The 25,721-nt window shown below is 51.7% G+C and overlaps 1 protein-coding gene across 2 annotated transcripts in view; it reads left to right on the plus strand.

Annotated features, from left to right (window-relative positions):
* Window positions 1-25,721, plus strand: part of RPTOR (regulatory associated protein of MTOR complex 1) — a 411,638-nt gene that overhangs the window by 372,761 nt on the left and 13,156 nt on the right. For both annotated transcript variants that reach the window (XM_008013198.3, XM_073005477.1), the window contains exons 25-28: window positions 15,489-15,594; window positions 21,074-21,188; window positions 22,633-22,757; window positions 24,803-24,907. In XM_008013198.3, coding sequence (XP_008011389.1) covers window positions 15,489-15,594; window positions 21,074-21,188; window positions 22,633-22,757; window positions 24,803-24,907 — 451 coding nt within the window. The remainder of the gene's footprint in view (window positions 1-15,488; window positions 15,595-21,073; window positions 21,189-22,632; window positions 22,758-24,802; window positions 24,908-25,721) is intronic.

The following is a 25,721-nucleotide window of genomic DNA, read 5'->3' on the forward strand; positions in this document are numbered from 1 at the left end:
ACTGTTAGACCAAGCCTGCTGCAGCCAGTCCCAGCGCGTTTGTGGTTACACCACAAGTCGGTCTCTGAGGCTCAACCCTGACACAGCCCTGACAAGTGCCGCGTGCTGTGGACGCGGTGGCTCTGGCCCTGCAGGCTGGGGCAGGGCGGTAGCGCTGGGCCTCTTCAAGGGACAGGGCAGGAGCTGCTCTGTCAGCACAGTCCCGGTGCTCATCTCTCTGCCAGAGTCCGGCAGAAACTCGTGGAGATTTTCTGTAAATCTAAAGCACATTCTGAGAAAACCTTCCTCTTCCCTCATACATAATTGAAAGCTGAAACTCTCAGCTTATGCTCGATTGTATATCAAGCTTGCATCTTAGTCATCTCCGTGAATGGTATTTAGACCCCTTGACAGCTCAGCCCCTGTGTTCCTGTCCTCATAGTGAATGCTGATTTCTGTTCATAAAAACACAGAACCATCAGGCAGCCCCTGAGGCAGGCAAGCCATAAAGCTTGAACTACTGAGCCCTTTACTGCAAAGAGAGAGGAGTTCGCCTCCCACTTCTCAAATGAACCTGGGTGGACAGTGGCCCGGCTGTTCTAGAAAGCGTCTTGCCAGGAAGCATCAAACACCTTAAATTGCCATTCCCTTTGACCCGGTCATGACTCTCCTAAAATACTGTCTTGAGAAAATAATCAGAGATACAGATGACTTCTGTGTTATTTATAAGAATGAAAATTGAGATTCACTTAAATGTCCACAGAGCGTGAATAGTTAAAAAGTTATGAAATATTTGATGAGATATTATTGGAGCTACTGAAAAGTTAAACATTAAAAATAGTGTCCTAAGGAAGTGCTCATGACAACATTCCTTAAAAAGATACAATGCCGACCAAGAACCCGGATCACAGAACAGTCAGAGCCGTGCTTCCCATGCGCAGACACAGATGTGCACACGACGGAGACCAGAAGAGCCTGCTCCTGACTGGAGGTTGGCAAACGGTGCCGCCCACGACGGCACTGAATTGGGCTTCTTTTGTGTCTCTTCTACCCTAAGCCTGAAGCACCTTTAGAGTCAGGGAAAAAGTATTAAAGAAACAAACCCCGGGAGATCATTCAGGCTGCTGGATTCAGTCCTCGTCCGCAAGCCCCCCACCAGGCCCACCTGCCGGGCTCACCGCTGCTGACCTGCGGTGGCATGAGGGTGGCGTCCCCTCCGGGCTCACCGCTGCTTACCTGCGGGAAGCATGAGGGTGGCGTCCCCTCGGGACTCACCGCTGCTTACCTGCGGGAGGCATGAGGGTGGCGTCCCCTCGGGACTCACCGCTGCTTACCTGCGGTGGCATGAGGGTATTGTCCCCTCTGGGCTCACCCCTGCTTACCTGTGGTGGCATGAGGGTGGCATCCCCTGCAGATAAAGGGAAGGGCCCTTTCCCATCACTAGGAGGCTTCTGGTTAGGAAAGGAAAGCATAAACAAGTTCTGGAATTGGATGTAGGAAGAGGAGCCACCCAAACTCTTAAGTGAGCCGGAGCTGGGAGGTGGCTGGACACTGTGTCGGGGGTGCCAGGCTGTCCTTTAGAACTGTGGCCCAGTCTGTTGAAAAGTTAATGGAATTTAGTCTAATATTAACAAGCTTGGTGTCTTTGATGGATTCTCGTGCTTAAGGCAGATAAGGTCAGGCGACTAAGAAACCCAGATGGTCTGGTCTCCCCTCTTGCTGGAATGGCAGTGGCAGTACATGACCATAATTTCTTGATGTGATAATGAGGGGCTTTTCTTGAAGCCCTTGAAAAATGCCTCTTCTCAGTCATCTATCCTATGATGAAAGAGAAATGGCATAGATAATCCAAAACTCATTGCTCTTAAACTTAAAAATGAATTTGACTTTTCCCCAAAGGATTTGCTTTCCTTTCCTAAGCATTTTTAAGTACACAGCAGCTGATTACAGGAGGAAGGTCCCCAGAGGCATGTGGAAGGCCGTGTGTGTGTGTCTGTCTGTCTCTAAGTATGTGTGTCCCTGTGTGTGTCTGTGGATGTGTGTGTGTGCATCTCTGTCTCTGTGTCTGTGTGTATATCTCGTGTGTGTCTGTCTGTTCCGGTGTGTGCAAGCCCCAAGCCAGAGTCTTCTCTCCCTTTCCTCAGATTAGCAGCCCCTCTCTCTGCCCTCATCTTGCTCCATTTGCACATCTGAGAATTCCCACCTACACAGAGGGGCTGGAAGGTGTCAGCCTTGTGGTCTGGCCCTTCCAGCAGGTCCTGCAGTGTGGACACTGCAGAGGAGATTAGTCCAAGGAGATGCATGTAGGAGCTGCCGTCACACAGGAGGTTAATCGGGAAACGGTTGCTGAATGAGTAAACGATTGTATTCCTCTGTCCCTGCCGAGTATTTGAAAACACACGCTCACTCTGGTTGTCGTGATGGAAAAGAGTGCCCTGTTGTGGTCGGCGTTGTCTGTAACTCCTGATGGCAACTACAGTCTTAGGGGTTTCTTTAACATTAGAGACCTTTTCTGAACTTTAGAAGAGGAAGCAGGACATGTTATATCTTGTTTAAAAATATATATATTTTCCTACTTTTTCTAGGTGGTATTCATAAAGATATTATTATTTTACTGATTTAATTCATAATCTAATGACATTTGTGTAACAAACTGCATTAGGAACTTTTTGTCATTAGCCTGCTTCACATGTAAACTAAAAATAGCTCTAAGGCTAGGATTGAACCTAAAAAAGAACAGAAGAACTGCAAACCCAAAACTTCTTAAAGGTATCTAAGAAACTAAGATAGTTACCAAGTCACAAAATAATGAGGAGTTTACACTAACACACAACCAGCAACGAGCAGGACGAGCATCCAAGGACACCGTGGCAAGGACAGTTTCCGCTCACTTTTTCATTAGTTCACCGTCAGATTTCTTTCATGTCTCTGTGACCAGAAAGAACCATGTTCTGTATGTGGCTCACCTTTGATTGATGAAACAACCTCCTTTCTTCCCTATGTTGGTTTACAGAGCTCGTGTCTGCATTAGAAACCATGAAAGAATATTAAAAATGGTCTGTCCTGTGCTTCAAAAAGATAAAGATGTATTGAATTGTGTTCTGATTACAGAAGTAATATGACTTTTTTCTTCTCTCAGTTGGAAAGTTTCAAAACTTGATTCTATCCAGAGGCTGGCATACAAGGCTGTAGGGGATGTGAGCTCTCAGACGCTAGTGCTGGGTGGGTGCAGTACTCCCTTTGCTTAGGGCAATTAAGCAGTAACTGTCAGAATTAGAAATGGGTATACCTGCAAAGCCAGCAATCCTGTTAGGAGTCGTATATTCTTAGAAACCACTAATATAGTTTCCATGAAATGATTATGCCCAGAGATGTCCATGATAACATGATTTGTAATGGGAAAAAGTTGAAAAGAAATGACTTAGTAGGAGAGTTAATTTAAAATGATAAATCCATGTGATAGAATACTATACAGCCATTAAAATTCTTTAAGTTGTATCTTTCTATGAGGGCTTCGTTGGATGTCCTTGATCCACAAGGTAAAATAATCAGATTGTACAAAATGCTTGCACAAACTCTGTGCTTCTGTAGACTGGAGCAAGCATGGGAGGAAGCTTGGCTAGTTACACAGCAGGCTGGCCACACAGTGACTTCTAGAAGGTGGGGTTGGAGCCAGGCAAGAGGACTATTCTTTTTTTCATCATCTACTTCTGGGTGATGTGAATTTTTTAGAAAGAACAGTTATTGGTTTTGCAATTTAAAACAGACTAAAATACCATTTTTAACTATAAAAAGCTTTAAGAGTTGATACACTGTTGGGAGGCCTCACGCACAGAGCCCGGTTGATTTCGCACAGCCCTTAAAGCTACAGCGGGGATTTCCATTCGGCCACTCCCGAGAGCATCCGCGGCTGGAGGGTGGATGCGGAACCTGCGCTGCCTGTCATCAGATCTGCGGCTGTGCAGCTGGGGTTTCCGTGCACCATTAGAAACTCAGACAGTGAAGAAGTGACTTGAGATGGCCACAGTCCCCACACAGGGTTCCCTCCCACCACTGGGGTTGCTCTGTGTGCACGGCTGCAGTCTCCTTTTACCACTATGCGATGAACGTTGAGTGTCCTGTCATACATTCTCCAACAAAAATGACTTTTTCTGTTTTGCTTTGTTTTGTTTTGTTTTTTCTCCTCTGAGAATGACACTATGTGACATTCTTTATACAAACCTGCAGCAGGCAGAGCCTGAGAAGTTCCCTTGTGCCACCTTCAACTCAGCTCATCCCCGGCGCGTCCCCAGCCCATCCCCGGCGCATCCCCGTCCCATCCCCGGCGCATCCCCGGCCCATCCCTGGCCCATCCCCGGCCCATCCCCGGCCCATCCCCAGCTCAGCTCATCCCCGGCCCATCCCCGGCTCATCCTCGGCTCATCCCCAGCTCAGCTCATCCCCGGCTCATCCCCAGCTCATCCCCAGCTCATCCCCGGCTCATCCCCGGCTCATCCCGGGCTCATCCCCAGCTCATCCCCAGCTCAGCTCATCCCCAGCTCATCCCCAGCTCATCCCCAGCTCATCCCAGCTCATCCCAGCTCATCCCCAGCTCATCCCAACTCATCCCCAGCTCAGCTCATCCCCAGCTCATCCCCAGCTCATCCCAGCTCATCCCCAGCTCATCCCAGCTCATCCCCAGCTCATCCCAGCTCATCCCAGCTCATCCTCAACTCATCCTCAGCTCATCCCCAGCTCATCCCAGCTCATCCCAGCTCATCCTCAACTCCTCCTCAGCTCATCCCCAGCTCATCCCAGCTCATCCCAGCTCATCCCAGCTCATCCCCAGCTCATCCCCAGCTCATCCCAGCTCATCCCAGCTCATCCCAGCTCATCCCCAGCTCATCCCCAGCTCATCCCCAGCTCAGCTCATCCCCAGCTCATCCCAGCTCATCCCCAGCTCATCCCCAGCTCATCCCCAGCTCATCCCAGCTCATCCCCAGCTCATCCCCAGCTCATCCCCAGCTCATCCCCAGCTCAGCTCATCCCAGCTCATCCCCAGCTCAGCTCATCCCCAGTTCATCCCCAGCTCATCCCCAGCTCAGCTCATCCCCAGCTCAGCTCATCCCCAGCTCATCCCAGCTCATCCCCAGCTCATCCTCAGCTCATCGCCATCTCATCCCAGCTCATCCCCAGCTCATCCCAGCTCATCCTCAGCTCATCCCCAGCTCATCCCCAGCTCATCCCAGCTCATCCTCAGCTCATCCACTTCAGTCTGCTGTGGGCTTCACCCGCCTCAGGAGGACAGCTGGCTCCACCCCAGCTGCAGCTTCTAAAACGGGTGCTTCCTGTTCTTTCCTGGAAAGTTCAGAAGGAAAGCAAATGGATAGGTCGATTCCCCTCCAGGAAGACCAGAATAGAATGAGTCGTTGGTTTTGGATGGAAGCTGCATGAAGAACGCACTTGGTGGGTGGAAGTGGGAGACATAGCTTCTCTGACTTTGTTTCCACTCGGCCACCACCAGCTGGACTCTGGTGCTCACAGTCTCCGAAGCGGCAGGACAGCTTCCTCTGGCAGCCAGGGCAGGGACCGTGTGGTGCCACTCTGCTCACCTTGCTCCACGCTTGACCGTAGTGCCAGCGCCTGTCTGGTAAACGACTGCTGAGTGTTAAACAGTCAAGGGTCAGGTTTGTCAGCCGAGTCAGACAGTCTTGTTTCAGAGAACATTGTGATTATTCAGTATTGTTTAAATTAAATACACAGTTATTCTGACCGTTCGTTCTTAGAGAGTTTTATCCTGGTTTTGCTTGGCTGCACGTGCAGAGGCTCCTGTGGGCAGTTCCTTCAGCCTCAAGTGTGTGGGAAGCATCGCTCTGGCAAAAGCCCCAGCCGGGTTCCACCTCCGCGTGTAGACAGCTGGAAGGAGCACCACTCCCACCTTGGAAATAAGCAAAGGGCAGAAAAACTGTAAAATTCTGACTTTTCCTGAACCCATCAGAGAACTGGGGTGGCAGGGAAGTGAGTTGCCCAGCAGGGAAGGGAAGAGGTGCCTCCAAGGAGAGCTGGGCCGTGAGCGCCAGTTCCCTCCAGCAGAGCAGAAGGGGCCGGCGGGGAGACACTCACCTGAAATTGGCAGTGGACTGTGCAAGACTGAACGTGGAGCAGTGGAGAATCTCAAACCTTCAGGAGCCACAGGCTGCACAGGTCATGCACGTCCACTGGGCCGTCACCCGGAAGATTGGCCGTCACGAGAAGAGCACCCTCAGAGGTGTGGGCCTGCAGCAGGCTCTCCTGCCCTGCCCGCCACAGAACATAACCTGCAGTTCCTGACAAAAGGCAGCAAACCCTGTCGCCCCCAGAGCACAGGCAGAGACCCACTGCCACAGAAGAACAGCAAAGGAAAACCTTCCGTCTCCAGCAGGGCAAGAACCTGCCATGTGTGGCACACTGCAGGGAGCAGGGCAGAGTCACTGAGAAGGCTCCGCCCCAAGACCCAGAGACACAGGCCCTGCCTCAGTCAGAGTCTGGGCCAGAGCAATAGAGAGCCCTTCAGACCCCTCCACCAGGCCAGCAGGCTCCAGGCAGCAGGCACAGCAGTTGAGCTCTGGCAGAGGCACAAGGGCATAGAGAGAGAAGCCCTCTAAGGTGCAGACACACGAGGAAAGCCAAAACCAAGGGGTGGTGGGGTGGGAACCCTGGCAAAAACCCTCCGGAAACCCAGACCCTGCTCTAAGCACGAGGTAGCGTGAGAGGAATCTGAAGCTGGCCATGTGCTGAGTGTCACCATAGCAACAGTAAAATCCAAGCCCATTTCAGTGCCTCGCTGGATTGACTGAACTCGCTAAGTCTAGTAATAGAGGCATACCCATTTCCAGGCATGCATATGTGTATATATATGTACCTTAGTCTCTGGTATTCTGCACATGAAGTCTGGAATTCATTCAAAAATTAGGAGAGGCTGGGCATGGTGGCTCACACCAGTAATCCCAGCACTTTGGAAGGCCAAGACAAGAGGATCACTTAGCCGAGATGTTCAAGACCAGCCTGGGCAACACAGCAAGACCCCATGTCTACTAAAAAGAACAAAGGAAAATTATGAGATACCCCAAAAATATAAGACAAACACACCCGCCATCAAGAGACAAAGCAGAGAAAGACTCAAGGGCAACCCAGATGTTGGAACTATTGGAGATGGAGTGGAAATAACCAAGATTAATGTGACCTAAAGGCATTAATAGCAAAGGCAGACAATATACGTGAACAGATGAGGGATTCCAGCAGAGAGTTGGAGACTAAGAGTCAAGTGAATGCCTCCCCAGAGGCTTATCTGTGACCTCAAATAGCCGAGGGAAAAAATCAGTGAATTTAAAGACAGGTCTATAGAAAGTACCCATAATGAAACACAAAGATTACAAAAAGTGGGAAAAAAACAAACAGGATTGCAGATCATCTGAGAGATTGAGGACAATACAAAAGAGTCCAACATCTAACTACCAATCCAGCAAAGATCCCAAAGCATGATATATACAGACACACACACACATGCACGTGCACACACACATATACACACACAGCCGGACATATCATATCTAAGCCACCACAAACCAAAGATAAAGATAAAACCTTGAAGACCTCTGGAGCAGGACACATTACTTACAGGGGAACAAGGACAAGAATCACCACAGATTTCTCATTAGAAATGGTGTAAGACAGAATAGTCCAGTAATATCTTTAAAGTGCTGAAAGAAACAAACTGTAACCTAGAATTCTGTACACACAAAAATATCTTCCCCAAAAGAAGGTAACAAGACAAACATATCCTCTCTTGCCACTTCAACACTGTGCTGGAAATTATAGCCAGGGAAGTTAGGCAAGCAAAAGAAATAAAACACATCATATTGGAAAGAAGAATAAAGCCATCTCTGTTCACAGATGACATGATCCAGAATATTGAAAGTCATTCGAAATCCAGTTTAATAAAGTCTCAGAACTTAAAACCCAATGCAGCAGTATTGTACCCCCAAGCTCAATATCCAGTAACCGTTTGGATCAGATTCCCCGACACTGGTAATGAAAACCCTAAAAATGCGATCAAGAAAACAGTTTCATTTACAGTCATAGCAAAAATAATAAAATGCTTAGGAATAAACTTAGCAAAAGAAATGTAAGACTTGCACTGAAACATTATTGAACGAGATACTAAAGAAGAGTTAAATAAAGGGAAAGAAATCACACATTCATCGGTCAGAAGACTTAACATGAAGTTGGCAGAACTCGCCAAATAGCTCTACAGATTCGGCACCATCAGCACCATCCCTGGCAGGCTTTTTTGCAAAAATTGACAAGCTGATACTAAAATTTGTATTGCAACGTGAGGGACCCAGAATAACACAAAAGAAAAATGTTGTAAAAGACAAATTAAACAACTCACACTTCCTGATTTCAAAACGTACTACATAACTGCACTAATGAAGACACTGACATTGGCTTAAGAGCAGACATACAGGTCAGTGGATTTGAACTGAGAGCCCAGAAATATACCTTCCGTCACTACTTTATGCCTATAAACTCTACAATTTAGATGAGATAGACAAATTCCTTGGAAGAGGTTACTACCAAATGTCATTCAATAACAAAGAGATAACCTGAATAGTTCCTGTCTATTCCAGAAAATGAAGTTTTCTTGTTTTGTTTTGTTTTGTTTGAGATGGGGTGTCATTCTGTTGCCCAAGCTGGGGTTCGGCAGTGCAATACCTTCCATCACTACTTTTTGTCCATAAACTCTAAAATTTAGATGAAACAGACAAATTCCTTGGAAGAGATTACTACCAAACGTCATTCAGTAACAAAGAGATAACCTGAATAGTTCCTGTCTATTCAAGAAAATGAAGTTTTCTTGTTTCGTTTGAGATGGGGTCTCATTCTGTTACCCAGGTTGAGGTGCAGTGGTACAATCATTGCTCATTGCAACCTCGATCTCCTGGACTCCAGCGACCCTCCCACCTCTTCCTCCCCAGTAGCTGGGACTGTAGGCATGCACCACCAGACACAGCTAATTTTGAAATTGTTTACAGAGATGGGGACTCACTGTGTTGCTCAGACCAGTCTCAAACTTCTGGGCTCAAGCAGTGGCCCCACCTCAGCCTCCCAAAGTGCTGGGATTATGGACATGAGCCACTGCATCTAGAGAAGAAAATGAGTTTTTAACGAAAAGCTTTCCACACAGAAAACTCCTGACCCAGATCGTGTCACTGGCAACCGCACCAAACCTTTAAGGAAGAAATAACGCCACTTCTGCACAACCTGTCACGGAAAATTAAAGAGTGAACACTTCCCAACTCAGTATATGAAGGCAGCATTTTTCTGTATGAAAACCAAAGAGATCACAAGAGTAAAAAGCACAGATTCCCAAGTCCTCAGCATCGTATTAACGAGCTCCAGTTAGGCACAGTGGCTCATGCCTGTAATCCCAGCACTTTAGGAGGCCAAGGCAAGGAGGATCGCTTGAGCCCAAGAGTTCAAGACCAACCTGGGCAACCGTGCAAGACCCTGTCTCAAAAAAAAAAAAAAAAAAAAAGGCATTATACAAAAATCAGTTGTATTTCCATATGAGCAATTGGACATTGAAATTTAACATCAATACTGTTCAAAATAGCACCAAAATACATGAAATACTTAAGTATGAATATTTTTTCAAAATATGTGAAAGATCTGTATTCTGGGAAATATAAAACACTGATGAAAGAAAGCAAAAGACCTAAGTAAATGGAGACCATGCTCCTGGTGTAGAAGACTCAATAATATTAAGATTCCAGTTCTCCCTAAATTGATACATAGATTATTGCAACCCCAATCAAAATCCCAATAGGATTTTTTTGGTAAAAATCAACAAGTTTATTCTAAAATTTGTGGGGAAAAGCAAACTAAAATAACCAGAACAATTTTGAACTAGAAGAACAAAGTTAGAAGTCTCACACTGTCTTATTTCAAGACTTGCTATAAAAAAGTAATCAAGATGGTGTGGGATTGGTGAAAGATTAGACGCATAGATCAATGGAACAGAATAGAGAGCCCAGAAATTGATCTACATAAATACGTTCAATTGATTTTCAACAAAGGTGCAAAAACAATTCAATTCAATGGAGAAAAAATACTGTTTTCAAAAATTGGTACTGGAGCAATTAACATCCATTTGCCACAAAAAAAAAAAAAAAGAAGAAGAACTTGATCCATACCTCACACCTTATACAACAATTAACTCAGAGTGAATCATAGCCTAAGTGTGAAACCTAAAACTATAAAACTTCTAGAAGGAAACAAAAAAAAATATTTCTGATCTTGGGTTAGGCAATGACTTATTTAATAAGATGCAAAAAGCACAAGTCAAAAAAGAAAAAAATGATAAGTTGGGCTTCATCAAAATTAAAAACTGCTTTTTTTTTTTTTGAGATAGAGTCTCGCTCTGTCGCCCAGGCTGGAGTGCAGTGGCGCGATCTCGGCTCACTGCAAGCTCCACCTCCCGGGTTCAAGCCATTCTCCTGCCTCAGCCTCCCGAGTAGCTGGGACTACAGGCACCCGCCACCACGCCCAACTAATTTTTTTTTTTGTATTTTTAGTAGAGATGGGGTTTCACCACGTTAGCCAGGATGGTCTGGATCTCCTGACCTTGTGATCCGCCCGCCTTGGCCTCCCAAAGTGCTGGGATTACAGGCATGAGCCACCACGCCCGGCCAAAAACTGCTTTTTAAAGACAGTTAAGAAAATGAAAAGACAAGTCACAGACTGAAAGAAAATTATGAAACACATAAGATAAAGATCTTGTGGCTGTTACACATAAAGAACACTCAAAATTCCATAATAGGGAAATAAGCAACCCAATTAAAAAACAATGGCGAAAGATTTGCACAGACACCTCACCAAAGAAGATATACAGGTTGCAAATAAGGACATGGAATGATGCTCATTTTTAAGGATCTTAATCACAGGAAAGTACGGACCCCTGCAGTGAGATCCCACTACACACCTGTTAGAATGCCTCGGATCTTGAAATCTACCAAGTACTGGCAAAGGACACAGAGCATCTGAAGAAAACCCTCATTCTTGGCTACTGCAACTACAAGATACTACAGACACCTTGGAAAAGTTTGTCGGTTTCTTACAAAGTTAAACATACACCTGCCATACAGCCCAACCATTCTACTCCTGGATATTCACCAAGAGAGGTGAAAACATGTTCATTCAGAAACCTGTATGTAAGTATTTATAGTGACTGTATTCATACTTACCAAAAACTGGAAACAACCCAAGTTTCCTTCACCTGGTAAAGAGGGAAGCTGATGTAACGGTGTAATGAAAGACTCATCAGAAAAAAATGTGGACTATTGATAAATGCAGTGGCACAGATGAATCTCAAGTATATCATGCTAAATGGAAGAAGCTGCTCAAAAGACCACATCCTGTGCAATCCATTTATATAACATTCCAGGAAAGGCAAAACTGTATGGAACTGTTCTATATCTTGATTTAGGGGTGGTCATATGACCGTAAACATGTGTCGAAACTCCGCCTGTACCTAAAGAGGGTGAAATTCACTGTATGTAATTACATCTCCATCAACCTCATGTTACGGGGAGAAGAGACCGTTTTCCCTCTTGTGCTGAAGTCACATGAAAGATGATGTAAATGTGTGTTTTGGAGTGAATGCGCGCAGCAAGCTCCCAGCTTCATCCAGAGCTTCTCCCTGCTCCATAGCTTGGCAATTTGTGGTAACGCAAAGGCTGTGTCCTTGGATGTAATGCACACGAGACATTGGCAGAATCAAATCAGCTCTGTTGCCTGTGGACTCACGACGCACACCACTACCTCCTCCTCCTCCTCCTCCTCCTCCACCTCCTCTGCTGCCTCTGTTCATGAAGGGGGACTTTATTGTTCAGTGGGGAGGGGGATAGTTTGTTGCTAAACAGTGGGGAAAATAATGAAAAGCGTCAAGGGGAAAAGCACATCTGAAAAGGCAAATTTGCCCTTACTTCATGTAATCAGAAGCTAAGTGGGTGGAGAGGGAGGGAGCTCGGAGCGTAAGCGTTTAATGTGTTAGCAATCTTTTCCCGTGGGTTCCTCTCCCCTTTTGCCTTTCACCCAAGTCTTTCTCAATCTTGATAGTCATGTTCCTGTTTTGAATTTTATCCCCTGCACCCTGAACTTTCTAAATTCAGAGAGATTGAATAAGACTCAGCCCTAGGGCTCCCAGATTCCACAGATAAGGATTTACCCCAAAACTGCCCCAAACTGCTGCTTTCCCGTAAGTCTTCTGGGGACCCTCTAATCTCCCTTTGTTTCTGAGCCCCAGGTTTTTCTTTGCAACAGGAAAGGAGCTGTGTTTCATTGGCTTTCAGCTGACGCTTCTGTGGGAGGCTTCAGAATCTTAATTGGTTTTTGTCTGAGTGGAAGCCAAGAGGTGTGAGGAACAGGAGTGTCAAGATCCTCATCATGTAACAGGATCAGCGGCACCCACAGCCTCCAGGAGCTCTGTCTACAGGGAGGTTCAGCCTGCACTCGGCCTGGGCCCTTGTTTACTGAAAAGCTTTTATTCAGCCTGAAGAGAAACAGGTGGAGAGGAGGTGACAGGCCGATGATGAAGAGCTGCAGTGTCATTTGCTGCCTCTGTGCTGAGCGGCGGTCACATCCTGGCTTCCCAGGGAGGGTGCCCGCATCTTCCACGGCATCTGCCCTCCCCTGGCCTCTCCATCCACCACGCTCCCTCCTGCCTCACACCGCACCTCCACTTCTGCTGGTCCTGTGACGCTCGTGGTCATAGCTGGTTGTCCTGACACAGACACTGGGGGTGGTTTCAGAACCGAGTTCCCGTTCAGGAAGTCTCTTCCCAGCCCCGCAAGGGCTGTAAGGGAAGGCTGTGGGCTCTCTCCTTGAGCTCAGACTAGGGAAGTGGCAGCCACCTACCTTTAGAGGCAGAGCTCCTGGGCTGGGAGAGGGCCCTTGCAGTGCCATGGCAACAGGAGAAATGCCAGTCCACCTGAAACCCCTCAGCTCCTGTCTCCAGGCGTCCTGGTGCCCCTCCCTGTTCCGGCACAGACCCCCTCTCGACCTTGCAGTCTTCGTTTCTGTTGTCTTCGAAGCTGAGGCTCTGAAGCTGCCCCGTGTCTGCCCCCAAGTTCTTTGCCCGAGCTCAGACCCGGGGCCACAGAGTGCCGGGCCAAGGACCTGGAATTCGCATCGGGTTCCTCTCCCTTCCCACTGGAAAGTGCCTTTTAGACTCTTCCTCTAATTTATTCCCAGAGAAGCCCGAGTCTCATGAAAGTGCAATATCTCTGTTCCTGCGCAGCTTTGAGTCTTTCGGCTGTGGGTCTTTTCTTGTTACTGGTCTAGGTTACTGGTCATTTGTCACTTCTTTTCTAATAAGCTCAGGATTGTCATAAAGTGAAGCCGGTTGTTAAGAATCCACAGTCTATCCCGTTTGCCATTGTGGGGTTATTTCTAAACCAGAAAATGTGCGGAGGGAGCCATTTGCCACCTTTTGTGGTTATCGTTTCCGGGTTTGGATGTCTTTTTTGCTGTGTTGTGGCCGCGTTGTCAAGTGTGGTTTTTGACTTTTAAGAAGAAAAAGATGGAAGCAGAGCAGTAAAATACTAGGAACTGAGCCACAGCCATCCGTGAGCACAGGGTCAGACGCAAGGTCTGGGGTTTGCCTGTTTCTGTTCTGTCATCAGAGCTGACACAAAGCATTGGAGGAGGAGACACAAAGAATGCTGTGTAAACATTTGCACATAATAACCACCTGCAATGACCGCCTAAAACCCCACATGGAGAAACCATTTTCTTGCCACATTTACGTGCAGGGACACAAACATGGCCACGCGCCATAGTCTTTATTCCCATTTCTTCTATCAGAGAAAGCGACTTTTTAATAACTAACGCAGGCTTTTTCCTTTGTCGAGACAGAGTTGTTTTGAGCCAAAAGGAACTAGGGTTCTTATCTTGTTTATTTCGTTTCTTTTGTATTTTGGGTCTTCACAAGTCTTAGTTTCTTAGCAAGGAACAGACTCAGCCAGATTGACTGAACGGTCAATGTATGCTTAAGGAAATGCATCTGTGTTACACAGACAAGTGGCCATCCTGCTGCGTAAAGTCGATTAAATCCTAGTTAGTATTTGCCAAGTATGGACCTCTCCTAGACGCTGAACGTGCACACCCCAACCCACATGTGCGTGCACACAGACACATGCACGCACACGCACACATGCACACGCACACACAGGCATGCACACGCAGGTCCAGAAGTGAGGACCTTTGCTCAGGGAAGAGAGGACAGCAGCATGTCCGGCGTCTGCAAATTTCAAGTGAAAATTAACTTGGTCTTTCTGAAGCTGTCTTGTTAGAGAAGGGCACTAAAGTCTCACGAGTTAGTTTAACCCCAGCCAGACTTGCAGCTCAGCACCCTCCTAGCTCTTCTACCGTCGGGAGCCCAGGGACACCCCCTCTGCTGCCCAGGAAGGTCGCGCACCCTCTCAGGGCCCGGCCTCGCCTTTCGTGAGGCTGTCTTCCTCCTGCCTCGTAACCTCCCTCATCCTCCAGCCAGCTGCCTGCTTCCCTTTGGCATCAGAGAGAGAATAAAGGCCGTGTCTCCTCACGCGCACCTGCCTCCTGATTGTGTTTTCAGTGTTTGAAGTGGCACTTCGGTGTCCCCCTGCCCTGCTGCTCGGTGCTGACCTCAGTACCCCCCATTCCCTGGAGAGGCATTTCCCAAGGCCCTGCTTCCCATCAACCTGTCAGCCTCACCTACAGGCCACTCACTCAGGGGTCTCAGAGCCCCAACACTAGCGAACACAGATGTGGAGAGCGCCTCTCCCAGCTCCGGGGAGGGGACCAGCAATGTGTTTTGTAGCAGATGTAGGACCTACCAACAGCCCGTGCCTCGGGTGCGCCACCAGACGAGAAGCCCAAAGCCTTCAGCCTTTGAGAAAGAGGTGCCTTTATCTGAAAATAACTACAGCCAAGCCCTCCATGTCCACAGGAGCTGCATCCGCAGATGAACCAATTTTGGATAAAAAAACAAATTTAAATAACAAAAATAAATTTAATACAACAAAACACAATCCAAATTTTGAAAATACAGCATAGCAGCTATTTACACAGCATTGACGCTGTATCAGGTATGGTGAGCAAGCTAGCTCAGGTTTAAGGTGTGCCAGAGGGTGCCGTATCGGGTATGGTGAGCAAGCTAGTGAGGGTTTGAGGTGTGCCAGAGGATGCCGTATCGGGTATGGTGAACAAGCTAGCTCAGGTTTGAGGTGTGCCAGAGGGTGCCGTATCGGGTATGGTGAGCAAGCTAGTGAGGGTTTGAGGTGTGCCAGAGGACGCGTGCTGCTTGTACGCGGGTGCCACACCCTTTCACATCAGGGACTGAGCCACACAGGTTTTGCTATCCGAGGGGTCCTGGAACCCGTCCCCCACTGATACTGAGAGACGACCCTGTTTCATTGCTGGGCTTAACTGGGTGTTTTCTGTTGTTGAAGATCCCAGAAGAGCACGACCTGGAGAGTCAGATCCGCAAGGAGCGGGAGTGGCGGTTCCTGCGAAACAGCCGCGTCAGGAGGCAGGCCCAGCAAGTCATCCAGAAGGGTAAGGGCACCCACCAGCCAGCCAGGAGCTCATTCTGGGGGTGGGGGCTGGGGGAGGGCCCCCGTGAGCAGGCCCCCCGCAGTCCATGCACAACCTTCTCCAGCCATCCACTGTCCACAACAGACCCGCCCCCTGCACCCCGTCTCCCTTGCAGATAAGCACATCAAGGCTGGTGGAGGCGAAGCTGCTGCCACTCAAGGTTCTGCAGCCCAGAGTGGGGGGCGGGGCCAGGTGGGAGCCCAGCCACCGCCTGGGAAGAGGGCTGTCCCAGGACCCTGCCTCTTCCCCCCGCAAGGGCAGCCCCTAGCCCGCAGGATTATCAGCACGGGTGGAACTCATGGAAGCGGAACTTTGCACGTTGATATTTCCAGAAGGGAAGGCCTCTGAGAGCCCACATCTCCCCACCCGGACGGGTGTCTTTGTGCCAGGCCCTGCAGATGGCGTGTCCTTCCCTGGAAACAGAAAGTGAAAATGCCAGGCCCTGGTTTCCTCACCTGTGGCCTCCACCTTGTCCCTGAAATGGTGGCTAGCTCTATCACCCAACACTTCAGTCATGATTTTCCTAAACCTTCTCCCAGATTTGCCACCAGATGCCAGATGTCCCCTTCGCCCGCCTCACCGTGTGCTCTCCCAGCTGCACGCAGCGTGGAGGGGCAGATGTCCCCTTCGCCCGCCTCACCGTGTGGCTGTCCCAGCTGCACGCAGCGTGGAGGGGCAGATGTCCCCTTCGCCCGCCTCACCGTGTGCTCTCCCAGCTGCACGCAGCGTGGAGGGGCAGATGTCCCCTTCGCCCGCCTCACCGTGTGCTCTCCCAGCTGCACACAGCGTGGAGGGGCAGATGTCCCCTTCGCCCGCCTCACCGTGTGGCTGTCCCAGCTGCACGCAGCGTGGAGGGGCAGATGTCCCCTTCGCCCGCCTCACCGTGTGCTCTCCCAGCTGCACACAGCGTGGAGGGGCAGATGTCCCCTTCGCCCGCCTCACCGTGTGCTCTCCCAGCTGCACGCAGCGTGGAGGGGCAGATGTCCCCTTCGCCCGCCTCACCGTGTGGCTGTCCCAGCTGCACACAGCGTGGAGGGGCAGATGTCCCCTTCGCCCGCCTCACCGTGTGCTCTCCCAGCTGCACGCAGCGTGGAGGGGCAGATGTCCCCTTCGCCCGCCTCACCATGTGGCTGTCCCAGCTGCACACAGCGTGGAGGGGCAGATGTCCCCTTCGCCCGCCTCACCGTGTGCTCTCCCAGCTGCACACAGCGTGGAGGGGCAGATGTCCCCTTCGCCTGCCTCACCGTGTGCTCTCCCAGCTGCACGCAGCGTGGAGGGGCAGGGAGCAGCCCGGGAGGGGCCGTGTGTGCTGCCACAGACAGCAGAGGGGGCTCCTTGCGGAAGAGGTCCGGGCTGCAGGCGACCCCGGTCGCAGAGACTGTGGGGAGCAGGGAGGCCCTGAGAGTCAACACAGCAATGAGGGTGTCAGGCAGCCCCATCCCAGGGACCCTGGCCTCTCCCCAGAATCCAGGAGGGTACAGAGGCCCAGGCCCAGCCCTGTGGCCCCACTGAGGACACTGAGGGCACAGAGCAGCCGTGGTGTCTCCGCATTCCTCCCCTGACCCCGCGGCCATGGGCTCCCACCACTGAGCCAGCTCTGGCTGGGGGACCTCAAACTGCCGCCAACCAAATCAGCCCCATCAAGAATCAAGGACTCTGACCCCAGTGAGCGGGTTTATTGTTCTGACTTTGCATCTCTGTCCTGTAAAAGTCTGAAGATTATTTTGGGTTACTTTCTGAAGTTGGGGTTGGTGACCCGTAAGACAGATACCGTCCCTCCTGCCAAAGCTGAGGGACCTGCGCACTCTGTCCAGGCCCTGCCTGCAGGCAGCACGGGCGCCGTGAGCTCGTCCTCAGCGAGCATGCCTCGGCCCAGCTCACGCCTCCACTCTGCTGAGCACCGAAGAGACTGCTGACTTCTGGTACCAGCGGCATTTCTGAAGCGTGTTCCCATACAGCTCTCCCTGTAAAGGCCTGGGGTTCGTCTCGCATTAACACAGACGGTGGCTGTTGTGCCGAAAGCTAATTGTGGTTGTTTGTAGCCCTCTGTGTATCTGAAGAGCTGGCGGCAGACCAGGTTTAAACATCCCGTGTTGTGATCCGGTGCATGCCGCCACTGAACCTTGCAGCCAGGGTGGCCTTCTCCAGCAGAGAGAACAGACGACCCTGCTGGATGAGCCACCTCCGGGTGGCGGTGACAGGAGGCCGTTTTCCTGGAGGTTAGCAGTTTTCTAGGACCCCCCAGCCTGCTAGCTGGGATGGCCAGCTCACGGGGGCTGCCTGCTGCCTGAGACAGGCTTGGGAGCTGAGTCTGGCTCACACAGTTCAACATCGGAAGATGAGCTGACCCCTGACGGCCAAGGTGATGCTCTGGCCTGGAGCCTGTGGTCAGAATTGAGCAGGGCGTGAAACAGAGCTGGCATTCAAGACCCAAAACGGAGGTTTCTAGACAAAAAAAAAAAGAGTATCTTTGTGAACCAGAATTGAGAGTTCTCTTTGTGAAAAAAGGGAGAGAGATTGTCCAGACACACAAAGGAGGAGCTGCGAGCCGCTAGAGACACCAGCAAATGAGGCCTGAAGACACAGGGGACGGTGCCAGCAGGCGTAGCGCCGGGAGCCACTGAGGAGTGAGGCCACGCCCTCCTCCCTGTCCTCTGTCCTCAGAATTCGGATTCAGTGCAGGTGTTTATTTTCATTTAACAGCCAACTGTGTGCTGGGAAAGACATGAGCGTTAAGAAAAAGGAGAAACTGATGCCTGTGGATGGACGAGAACCAGAGAAGTCGGCGTTACCCAGGAGGCAGGATTGCGAAAGCCTGTGCCACACAGGCCCCTGCCCGGCTCTTCAGCCTTCTCCTGGGTGACGTTCACGACCTTGGCCGTCACGCACTGATTTTCAAATGTACCGAACACACGCTGGGTGGGGTTTCCCTTTGTCTGTCAGTGCTTAGATTATGCCCAAACTCTGTCCAAATATCCCTGCAGCTGCGAATGGAGGGACCATAGGGTAACACGGTGTTGCTGCCACACCAAAGGCTTCGGGCCTGCCCGCCTCTGTGAGTGCGGACCCTCCTTATATAACCTGGCATGCCTCTCCTTTCCGTGGTTCTGGGTGTTTGCTGTTTAAGGACTGAAGCTGGGGACTGACAGTGTTGGAAACAGAGTAGCTCACCGAGGTGCCGTGCACACACCAAGCATCAGCGACACTTCAGCCTGCAGACGCTGCGGCCCTGGTGCCACCTGGACAGTGCCAGGCACAAGCGGAGGGGCTGTCAGCTGCTGGGGGTGGGTGGCCTTGGCTGTGCTTAAGCCCAGCTCAGAGCGGCCTGCAGCAGAGTGCCCGTCACACAGCTTTGACCTTGTGCCCCGAGGGTAGGCTCCTTCTGTTGTAGGACTTTTTAGTTCAGCTAAAAACAGGGTCCTTGTCACACGACCATGAAAAATTAGGCTCCCAGACACTTTGAAGGGTGAGAAGGACAGGGTTTATTGGGCGAGAAGGAAAAGACCGTAAATAGGGCCTCCCCGCAAAGCCGGAGTCCTGCTGGTGCTCTTCCCGCCTCAGATTGGATCCCAGGTTCTACCCCGAATTGGGAGAGCCGGGCTCCTCTCTCTGCAAAGGGCACCAACTTCTATGGCTCCCTACTGTTGTCCCAGTGTGCAGGCCGGTGGGAGTTTCTCTGGGGACCACTTTATACTTGGCTGTCTCACTTCCTGCCAGAGCACAAGCCTACCACTCCCCACAAGGAAGACTTGAGGCCGGCTCGGTCCTCCAGGTCACGTGGTCCTCCGGGTCACACGGTCCTCCGGGTCACACGGTCCTCCGGCACGCAGTCCTCCGGGTCACGTGGTCCTCCGGGTCACGCGGGTCACGCGGTCCTCCGGGCCAGACCAGAAGTTCAGGTGAGGACATGGTTAGTAAAAGTCAGGTGGCTTCGCTCTGTACCACCTAGAGCTGTGTCTCCAGCTGAGGAAGGCTTGGGGGTCCCCAAGACACCCTCTTGGTTGCCCAGAGGCCACGCAGGTGACCACAGCCAAGGCCAGGAGGCAGCCCGGCTTGTGTCCCTGGCACTGCAACAGACAATCAGGCTTGTGCACCCACAGACCCCCTGCTGCCCACTCAGTCACCAAGATGTGTTGGATCCATCTTGACGCCCTCTGCATTTTTAGCTTCCTTTTATGGTTCCTTCTAGAACAAAGCCTTTCAGAGTCACAAGCGACCTACTTCCTAGTGCTCGTGTTTGGGGGCCTGGTGGTGAAGTCCACGTTCCCCTCTTCTGTTAAATCTGTGATTCTGTAATAGATCCCTCAATCAAGGAATTTCTGAGTTGTCATCTTTCTAGACTGAAAGACCCCCAGAGTTTGGCTGCAGTGTGGATCCTGATGGCCACACCTGTGTCTCCTCCTTAAGTCTGTTACGAATCAGAGCCCTACCCAGCTTATTCTGAAACCTTCAGCACTTTCTTCATATAATCCGACTCAAATAATTTATATGAACCTGACCACTGCTGACAAGCATCGGCTGAATGTTTCCACGTATCCAACTCGGCATCAGGAGCTTTGGGGGTTCTGAGCAAAGGCATGGACCCTGCGGCCAGGGCCCTGGGCCCTCACTCTGGGGACTCAGTGGCTGCCGTCGCCCGAGAGCCCAGACGTGCCTGCCCCTCAGCGGGTGGTCAGGCCCCTCCCTTCAGTCCCTGCTTTTCTTCTGCTTCCTTTGTGCCTCTCCACGTCCACAAGGTATTGACGTCGGCCATGATAAGATACATTGTGAATATTTATTGTAAATTAAGACTGGCTTGCTGGGCACGGTGGCTCACGCCTGTAATCCCAGCACTTTGAGAGGCCGAGGTGGGTGGATCACTTGAGGTCAGGAGTTCGAGAGCAGCCTGGCCAACATGGCAAAACCCCATCTCTACTAAAAATACAAAAATTAGCTGGACATGGTGGTGGATACCTGTAATCCCAGCTACTCAGGAGGCTGAGGCAGGAGAATCACTTGAACCTGGGAGGCGGAGGTTGCAGTGAGCCAAGATCTCGCCACTCCAGCCTGGGTGACAGAGCAAGACTCTATCTCAAAAAAAAAAAAAAACAAAAAAGACTGGCTGGGAGTATGCCTATAATCTCAACACTTAGGGAGGCCGAGGTGGGAGGATCGCTTGAGCCCAGGAATTTGAGACTACCCTGGGCAACCTAGTAAGACCCTGTCTCAACAAAAAAACAAAGCAGCCAGGTGTAGTGGCACACGCCTGTACCCACAGCTACGTGCAGTTGAGGCGGGAGGATCGCTTAAGCAGGAGGTGGAAGCTGCAGTGAGCCATGATCGCACCGCTGTACTCCAGCCAGGGCGACAGAATAGGACTCTGTCTTTCAAAAAAAAAAAAAAAAAGGGGGGGGGAAAGACGCTGGCTCCTGAATCCACTCTTTGGTGTTTCTTTTGACAGGCATTACGAGATTGGACGACCAGATATTTCTGAACAGGAATCCCGGCGTCCCCTCTGTGGTGAAGTTCCACCCCTTCACACCGTGCATCGCCGTAGCCGACAAGGACAGCATCTGGTATGCACCGTGCTTGTCGGACCTCCCTTCTGGCTGACCGGCAGCCCCAGCGATGCCCTGTTCACCCCGATCACCACTCCTCTTCCTTGAAAAGCCGATGCAAGACACTCACCCCGAGGCCCTTAGCACTGTTTCCCGAGAAACGCCCCTACTCACCTTCTCCTCGTTGACCGAGCCCCGCCCACACCTGCCCCGGGCCTGGCTCTGTCCTTGTCACTGAAAGACAGTCCAGAGGGAGGTCACAGAGGAGTGGCAGGGGCTCCCCGATCCCACTTGTAATAGAGGTGTACACAGGGGGCCCGGCTTGCTGCCCTGCCCACAGAAGCAAGTATGTGATAGACAAGCAGTGAGAAGACGCTAGGTGCCCCAGGGGAGAAGCGAGTTTAACCCACAGCAAGTATCGCCCTTACGTGATGGAGAGATGACCCGCTTCATCGGGGAGGACAGTGGGAAGGGTTCCCTTTAGAGTTTAGAGTTTGTAAAATCCCTGTGGTTCGCACCTCCATTTCTTTCTCCTCTCTTTTTAAAAACTGTGGTAAAACATACATAGCCTAAAATCTGCCATTGTAACCGTTTTGAGTGCACAGCCAGTGGCATGAAGCGTATTCACATTGTTATGCGACCGTCACCCCCACTGGTCTCCAGAACCTTCTCATTGCACAAAACCGAAACTTGGTCCCCATCAGACACCAGCTCCCCATTCCTGCATCCACCTGAGCCAGTGTTCTACCTTCTGTCTCTCTGAAGTGGCCCACGCTAGGAGCCTCATACCAGTGCAATCACCCGCAATTTGGCCCTTTGTGCCTGGCTTATTGGACTCAACGTAGTGTCTTCAAGATTCCCCCAAGCTATAGCACGTCAGGATTTCCTTTTCCTGGCTGAGTAATATTCCACTGTGTGGACGGACAGACGACACTTTGTCTCATTGCTCATCTGTTCGTAGACACCTGGGCAGCTTCCACCTTTTGGCTATCATGAATAACACTGCTGTGAACATTGGTGTACAAGTATCTGTTCAAGTCCCTGCTTTCTGTTTTTTGGGGATACGCCCAGAGTGGAATTGCTGGACCATATGGTGATGCTCTGTTTAATTTTCGAAGGAACCACCAGGCTGTTTTCCACAGGAAATCCTCTTCCCTTCCCACCCACACAGCCTGTGGCTCCGATTTCTCGCATCCTTGCCAGCACCATTATTCTCTTTGTTTGTTTGTTTGGAGACAGGGGCTCACTTTGTTGTCCGGGCTGATCTTGAGCTCCCAGGCTCCAACAGTCCTCCTGCCTCAGGCTCCCGAGTAGCTAGGACGACAGGTGTGAGCCACCGTGCCCGGCTGTAGTGTGTGGTTTTTTGATAGCAGCCATCCCGGTGGGTTTCAGGAGGTATCTCACTGTCATTTGGGTTTGCAGTTTCCTAATGACCTTTTTATTCCTCTCTTCTTCCCTTAAGCTTTTGGGACTGGGAGAAAGGGGAGAAACTGGACTATTTCCACAATGGGAACCCTCGGTACACAAGGGTCACTGCCATGGAGTATCTGAACGGTCAGGACTGCTCACTCCTGCTGACGGCCACAGGTGAGCGGGCTTTGCACAGCCGGGATCGGAACCCGGAGTCTGGAGGAGTGGCAGGGAGGGTGTGCGATCCTGAGATGTGTTTGCACATCTGTCTTACAGAAAGCCCTGCTCATTCCGACGTGGGAGGTATATGAGGGAAGGGTTTCAGCAGCACAGACAGGAAAGCAAAGATGACCCTGTCCTTCAGGGTTCCAGGGACTTGTCTTCTCATCTCAGTCCTCTGGCTCTTCCAGCACCAGGAACAGCCTCTGTCCTTAAACCGCTGTGAGAGACCGGGTGGGTCCCACGTGACACCCGAGAATCAGGGAGGATGCCCCAAGCCACAACACGTGCCAGGTCCTCCCCGGCTGGTCTCCTGGCATCACTGGCTCATTTGCCAGTTGCTGTCCCCGCCGGGAGCTGGCAGTCACCCTCCTCCAGTCCCGTCCTGTGCCCGAAAGGACATCGTTGACCGTCATGGTCACTGACCAGTGGTTCATTGCCATAGTGGGTCTCACTCTGGTTTTGGTTTTCTTGGGTTTTGAGGGGTTTTTTTTTGGAGGGGGTCTGAAATGTCTTAGTTTCACTCTCACTTTGGAACAATCGTTTCCACGTCAGTTACCCTACATTGACAGTCGTTTTTCTTTAGCGCTTTAAAAACATGCGTCTATTGCCTGTCACTGATGAGAAGTCGCTGTCAGTCACACAGTACATCCTGTAGAGATTGGAGAGCACTGGCTGGGAGGCAGGCGGGAGAGGCTAGCACAGCTGAGAGAAGTGAAGGCAGACACCCAGATCCCACCCAGCCTGTTCCTGTCGGCTCCAGCCCCTGGACACCTGAGCCTCTGAGAGTGTCGAGTTGGTTGTCCTGGCAAGTGCGCAGCCCTCAGCATGGTTGTGGGCTCTTGGTGAGGGGCGTGGCCATGGGGACGTGTCCTCATGCAGCGCCTCCTCCAAGCACTGCCACCTCAGGACCAAGTAGCATCAACCCATGTCAAAAGCCCGTCCTTGTCCCTGTAGCTGTCAGATGTGACCGGGAGGAGATGTATAGTTGGGGCGGAGAGGGCAAGGGACCAGCCAGGCTCAGCCCACGGTTTCAGAGAGGCCAGATGTGAGCATCTCGGAGCACTAGAGGGAGAGGGCAGTTCCTTGGCTGAGAGAGCAGGCATTGGAGCCGGGCCGGGGTCCTTTACAGAGCCGGCTCCGGACAGCAGGAGAAGGCCACGGGCTCCAGAACTGGGAGCGTGTGCTGTGGGGTGGAGAGCGGAGAGTGGAACAGGCAGGCGGGTGGAGGCGAGGCCGTTGTCCACCAGGCCAATCAGCTTGGGGCCTGAAGAGCACCTGAGGGCCACTCAGGAGGGTCTGGCAAGGCCAGGGGGCGGGGTTCCCGGAAGGCTCAGAGGACCCACATGCTTTCCCCACACCCAAGCTGACCTCCCTGCGCATCTGCTGGAGGACACAGAGGGCCGTTTGCTCCATTCTAAGCCCCTAGGAGCAGGGCACGGCGTCCACGCCCGCATCTTAGGCAGAGAGTCCAGATGTCTGCATTGTCCCTTCAAGTCAAGGCTGCTTTCTTTTGGAGCACAGAGAGGAACGGGGCGGAGGGTGCAGGTGTCCTCTGTGAAGCTGGCCTTTCGTTCTGCTTCCTGGCACAGGCTGGCTCACCAGAGGGTAAAACGCAGCCCCACCCACCCAACCAAGCTTTGCCCGCCTGCCTCCCCACCAGGGAACCCGATGCCCTAGAGCTGGAGGGAGGAAGGGGCAGCGCCAGGTCCCAGGGCAGCCAAACCTCACTCGGAGTTGAGCTCTGTGGCCAGGGTGGGACAGGATTGTGGTCTCCCATCCCCCAGGCTGCGACTCCTCCTCCTGGCTCACCCAGCTGTGGGTCTGAGGGCAGAGTCGAGTCGGCAGGCACCCGGAGATCTGGAACCATGGGTAGCAAGTCAAGCTGCCTGCCCAGGGTCACTGCAGCACGTCTACCAGGAAGGCCTCTTACCCCCACACACAGAGCACAGGCCGGGCCAGCGCCGGGCCTGGTTCCCATTCTTCCCTCTCTCCCTCCCCAGACGACGGTGCCATCAGGGTCTGGAAGAATTTTGCTGATTTGGAAAAGAACCCAGAGATGGTGACCGCGTGGCAGGGGCTCTCGGACATGCTGCCAACAACACGAGGTGGGTCCGCCCTGCTCCTCCCCGCAGCAGAATGTGCTCCAGGGCTGCAGGCACTCTCAAAGTTCCAAGGCCCTTCTGGGGCTGTCTCTACACAGGCTGCTCCACCTCAGAGTCCCCAGAATCCTAAAGCAGCAGCTCCCCACCAATGTCCCCGAAAGCATGTGAGCCCCAGGGCCCTGAGTGCACTGCCTGGCCGGAGTCCCAGCCCTGGGCATGGTCAGCCACTCGTGGGTGCCCCTGTCCCCAACCTTCATCCGTGGCTTGCAGACATGTGCTGCTTGGGACAGTATCACTGCTGGCAGGGCCTAAAGGACCTGCGTCACGCGCTCTTTGGGCCCAAATTTAACTCCTCTTTGGTCGGTGCACATGGCCACCGGGCCTCATGCACTCACTGGCCTGCCCAGGCTGCGGGGACGGAGTGGCTGCAGTGTCAGCTCGGGTACAGTTCTGCGTGTTTCCTGCACCGCTGCATGGCCTGGACGAGGGCTGGAGCACGGGCCCGCAGGTCGTTCTGGAAGGACTCAGGCGGAGTTAGGCTCTGGGTACAGTTCTGCGTGTTGCCTGCACTGCTGCATGGCCTGGACGAGGGCCGGGGCATGGGCCCGCAGGTCGTTCTGGAAGGACTCAGGCGGAGTAGGAGGCTCCCAGGGTCAGGCTTTGGAGTCTGGATTTCCAGAGGCCCCTCCGCAGCGCCAGGCATTCACCTCTAGGAGTCATCGCCCTTCAGCGGATCCTGCAGCCCTTGGCGATGCTGAGTGAATGGTTACCCTGCCAGCCCCCCTCTGCCGGTTCCTGCCGGTTTGTGATTTCTGTC

Source organism: Chlorocebus sabaeus, chromosome 16 (genome assembly GCF_047675955.1).
Source record: "Chlorocebus sabaeus isolate Y175 chromosome 16, mChlSab1.0.hap1, whole genome shotgun sequence".
NCBI lineage: Eukaryota > Metazoa > Chordata > Mammalia > Primates > Cercopithecidae > Chlorocebus > Chlorocebus sabaeus.